The following is a 5,311-nucleotide window of genomic DNA, read 5'->3' as shown; positions in this document are numbered from 1 at the left end:
ATGAAATAAAGGTTATGGTTTGTTTTAAAATGAATGCAGTCTTTGAAAAACGTCTCATATAGAGGTCAAAACCTCGCAACGAAATCAATTAATATGGAACGTTTTTAATCAATAAGAACGGGACATTTCATAAAGCGTACACACAATAAAGTCTAAGTCTAGGCACCTATCTCAAGTCGCCTAAATCCCTTAGACCATGCTCCGATACCACTTGTAACAACCCAAACCAAATCACGAACAACCCGCGTAAAAATAACAAATAATTTTTTTTTGCTGGAACATCATATGGCGCGGTGCGTCATATGGCCGCGCGACGCGCCAAACTGGTCTGTCCCAAAAGTCATGAAACGCGAAAAAGATCGGCCACTTCCCGACATAATTAGACAAAACGCTTTTAACAACATATTCAAACATATAAAACTAACACAATTCAAACATAAAATAAGTTTTATAAAGCGGGGCCCACTTTGGCCGTTTTACGAGTTTAATACATAACGTGAGTTTCGACCACCAAAAAGTTTAAGTACCAAACGACGCGATGAACATGGTGTTTGGGATTAAACTACCCAAGTCATTGTCAAACTCCAAAAGCTAACACATCCAAAAGGCGTCCCCTAACAAGCGGGATCTCTAATCCAACCGTATGCCCTTACCTTTATCCACGTCGGAACCTATAAAATGGTAAACAACGAGAGGGTAAGCTAACGCTTAGTGAATGCAATAATTACACACATACATATATAATATATCTATTTGCAAACATTTACACGGATACCGTATACATGCTAGCAAACACAATTAGCTTATCGTCATAAATACAAGCTATAACCTCCAATAACCAAACTAGCATAACAATAGCATATTTTACTTGAATAAATATAATATGCTTACTCTACAACACAATAACCATGGTTAACCAATCGAACAAGGAACGGTGTTTAAAGACCGTCGGAGTTCATAACTACCATTAATGCACTTAACACTTCGTATACTAACCCCATGGGTGGCACCTTAACACGTCGATACTTCACCTCGAGTGGCGCCTTAACACATCGGCACTTCACCCTTCAACTTACTTGGAGTGGCATCTTAGCACATCGATACTTCACTCCGGGTGGTGTCTTAACACATCGACACTACACCCCGGGTGGTGTCTTAACACATCGACACTTCACCTATCTTATTACTTTGAGTGGTGTCTTAGCACATCGACACTTCACTCGTCACGTGAAATGTGGTGTCTTAGCACATCGACACTTCACATCTCACGCTACAACAAATAAATACATTATATACCTACGCATATAATCATTCCACTCACCTTACGCCTTTGGTGAATCAATAAACCAAGCTTGAATCTTTAAGGTAACGCACCTATTATAATATAAACATAATCAATCAACCATTCAAGTTGGTCAAACCCACAACACTCACTACTACTAGGTCATTTTGACCCATTTGTGCACTTAACCCTAAATTTGGGTCATCTTTCGCCAAAACCCTAACATTAGCCAAGTTAGGTCTTAAAACACCTTTTAACACTAGGTTTATGCATTAATTACAAACATTAACTATCTTAGGTCCACTTTGACCCATTTGACCAATTTAAGGTCAACACACCCATTTCGGGTCATCCACTAACCCACACAACACCCATTTACATATATATAAGTGTGCTAGTAATTTCACTAACTAATTTAGGCTCATAAACATAAATTGATACTTTGAAAACCCTAATTAGTCATCTTTGGGTCTACATGACCCAAATTCACCCAAAACCCCTAATTCACTAACAAATGGGTTTTATGTGCAACACTACCCAAACCCTAACCCTTAATACAATTAAAGTTAGAAATTAGGTTTTATAACATACCAACACAATCACCACGTAGCTAGCGATTAGATGAACGACTTTAGAACTCGCACTAAGACCCGATTCAACCTCCTTCTTCCTTTAATGGAGCTTTCTCACTCTAGAACCTCCTCTCTCTCTAGGATTTAATGGAAGATGATTAAGTGGGTGGAAATGGAGTAAATGAGGCTCCAACAACTGATCCCAAGCCTTAAAGTCAGATTCCTTGTGATTTTATCAATTTGCCCTCAAAATATCTAATTAAAAAGGAATCTGTCACAGAACAATGGCGCGGCGCGCCAAACGCCCAGACCAATTTTCTGCATTCTTTTTAATATGTACAACCAAAACCCCACTTCAAGTACATTAACTACACTTATGTACACTACAAATAAACGGGTCTTACAAATACGGTGAATTAATGCTAGGTATTGAGGTAGAAGAAGAAGAAATCTCTACCGGAAAAATAGTAATTGGCACTTTGGTTGAATTTTTGAAGTATCGGGTAGTCGAAACTGAAGAAGGTTATAAACAGAGAGCTAGATTGTACATTTTAATTATGCTTGCTGGGCATTTATTTCCGGATTCTAGCTCTCATGAGGTCCCGTTGAACTATGTGGCCAACTTTGAAGATTTTAGTGTTGAGGCCCGTAGAAGTTGGGGGACTGCAGTCTTAGCTTATTTGCATAGAAATTTGTGTAAAGCAGCTGAAAATTCACGAAAGAAGGTATACAAGGAGCTTTGTGGTTGTTACAGATTTGGGCATATGAGAGAATACCGATCATTGCCCCAGCTCGTATTGAATGCCACTACAACCTGACACACCCGTATGCAACTAGGTATTATTCAATTATATTCTTATAACTTTATTTATTAAAGCTTATATACGTAAATCTATTTAAATGTATAATTTTTTTTAAATGTATAATTTTTTGTAAAACACGTATATTAGGTGGAATACAACCTTTGGCAATAAGAATACTCCAGCTCACTGTATTACAACAACCCGCTCAGCTTTCACTACATTAGATGATGATCAGGTATAACTACGTATAATTAAAAACGTATATATATATATATATATATATATATATATATATATACGTATATATATACGTATATATATACATATATATATATATATACGTATATATATACGTATATATATATATACGTATATATATGTACGTATATATATATATATGTACGTATATATTTAAATGTTAATTTTGTAACATTTGCTTATATTAAATATAGTTGATTGTGGCATTTTAAGACACCGTTAAATAATGTTTATCTATATACCGTTGTCTAGTATATATAAAATTATGGTGTATTTTGTTTACAGTTTATCGGGGAGCCTTACACAACATATATTTTGAGGACACTCCCTGCCGAATGTACACATGATAGGAATTTGTGGGTCTATATTGACTGGATGATTTTTTATTCTACCGTTGAACCCCACGTCCCACAAAGATTATGTAGACAGCTTGGTTTCGTTCAGCAAATTCCGACTACTTTTTTTGTGCTTCCACCAAATAAATACCGAGAACTACATGACATGACACTCAAGGGTAAAGCCGACATTGATTGGGTTGAAAAACATCGAGAATATGTTGATTGCTGGAACAACGGAGAGAGTTGTTAATATGAAGGGCAACGAGGTAGTAACACTACCAGTCCGGATTATAAGGAATGGTACATTGCACGTATAGTTTTCAGCGTCTACATTCTAACACGTCGAACACCTGCCAATCAATAGCCCGAATGGGGAGCCCACCAATATTTTTATGTATGTAACATTTGTATATATTGTATATGTAAGTAACATTTTTCTATATAACTACTAATGTTTATCTTGTAACTAATTCTCAGCGAGAAGGCATCCGCGAAATTCATGATAGGGCTTCAACGTTTGGTCAAAGTTACCCAGAAAGTCAACCAGCTATGTTTGACTTTCAAAACCTTACACAACAGATGTTGGATTTTGGCCACAACAACCAAAACGAGGTGTACTATAGTTCACAAGGTTTTTTGTAACACACCGGTTTTTGTAAGTACGAAGTTGGTGCGCTTCGCTTACTAAATCGGAATGTGGAATTTAAATAAAGAAAAAGTGCTGTTAGGCACAGGGCCGCGCCACGCCCACTTGAGCCGCGCAGTGCCTGTTGGGTGGATCAGATGTTTGCTTCAATTGTACGGAGGTTGTTACCAGATTTGCCTTGGAGTCGCGCCGCCCCAATCCAGGCCGCACCGTGCCTTATCTGGGCCAGACTCGATTTTCAGCTCGTTTTTAAGGGTATTTTAAGGGTGTTTTGGTAATTTCACATTATGAACGGGTTATAAGCCTCAAATCAGTTCCAAGCTTATCCTTATCCTCATTTTTCACACACTTCATCTCCTTCATCAAACCCTAGAGTGAGAAACCCATTTTAATGAGAGAAAGCTCCATTTGGAGAAGAAGAAGATTGATTCGGGTTAATGTGCAAGAGTTAAGGTTGTTCTACTCGTCAACGGCATCATTTTGGTGGTATTGGTAAGTCTCAACTCCGAATTTCATCTTTATAATTTGATATTCAAGTTAGGGTTTTGAGCTTGTTAGTTGTTAAACCCATTTAGATGATGAAGTGGGTTTATGGTGACTAGTTATTGTTGACACTTGGCGGGTTTTGAGTTAGTTGACGTTTTGGCCATGATTTGGCTTTGATTTGGGTATAATCACTAGTGTTTGTGATTATGGATGTAGTGACCTGAACTTTTCCATGTTTACATATATTAATTGAGATTGATATTTACATGATTAAATGTTTCCAACATGTTAAGCAATCAAACTTGTTAAGACTTGATTAATTGAAATATGTTTCATATAGACAATTGACCACCCAAGTTGACCGGTGATTCACGAACGTTAAAACTTGTAAAAACTATACGATGACATATATATGGTTATATATATAGTTAACATGTTTTTATTATAAGTATGTATCTCATTAGGTATTTTAACAATGAGTTATATACATAAAAATGAGACTATTAATTTAAGAAACTCGAAAACGATATATATAACGATTATCGTTATAACAACGTCTTACTAGGTACATATGAATCATATTAAGATATTGATACACTTGGTTAATTATGTTAAATGATAAGTAAATATATTATTAAGTGTATTAACAATGAAATACATATGTAAAAATAAGACTACTAACTTAATGATTTTGAAACGAGACATATATGTAACGATTATCGTTGTAACGACATTTAACTGTATATACATCATACTAAGATATATTATATATCATAATATCATGATAATATAATAATTTAACATCTCATTTGTTATAATAAACAATAGGTTAACAACATTCAACAAGATCGTTAACCTAAAGGTTTCAAAACAACATTTACATGTAACGACTAACGATGACTTAACGACTCAGTTAAAATGTATAT

The 5,311-nt window shown here is 35.7% G+C and overlaps 1 protein-coding gene across 1 annotated transcript; it reads left to right on the top strand.

The window, feature by feature from the left end:
- Positions 1 to 2,273: 2,273 nt before the first annotated feature.
- On the top strand, positions 2,274 to 3,503 carry LOC139887984 (serine/threonine-protein phosphatase 7 long form homolog). The gene is made up of 3 exons (XM_071871025.1): positions 2,274 to 2,614; positions 2,805 to 2,892; positions 3,201 to 3,503. The coding sequence occupies exons 1-3, from the start codon at positions 2,274 to 2,276 to the stop codon at positions 3,501 to 3,503; spliced, it is 732 nt and encodes a 243-aa protein (XP_071727126.1).
- Positions 3,504 to 5,311: the final 1,808 nt, after the last annotated feature.

Source organism: Rutidosis leptorrhynchoides, chromosome 2 (assembly GCF_046630445.1).
Source record: "Rutidosis leptorrhynchoides isolate AG116_Rl617_1_P2 chromosome 2, CSIRO_AGI_Rlap_v1, whole genome shotgun sequence".
NCBI classification, from domain to species: Eukaryota; Viridiplantae; Streptophyta; class Magnoliopsida; order Asterales; family Asteraceae; genus Rutidosis; species Rutidosis leptorrhynchoides.
The sequence above is the reverse complement of the archived record's forward strand: the minus strand, read 5'-3'. Positions and strand labels throughout refer to the sequence as shown.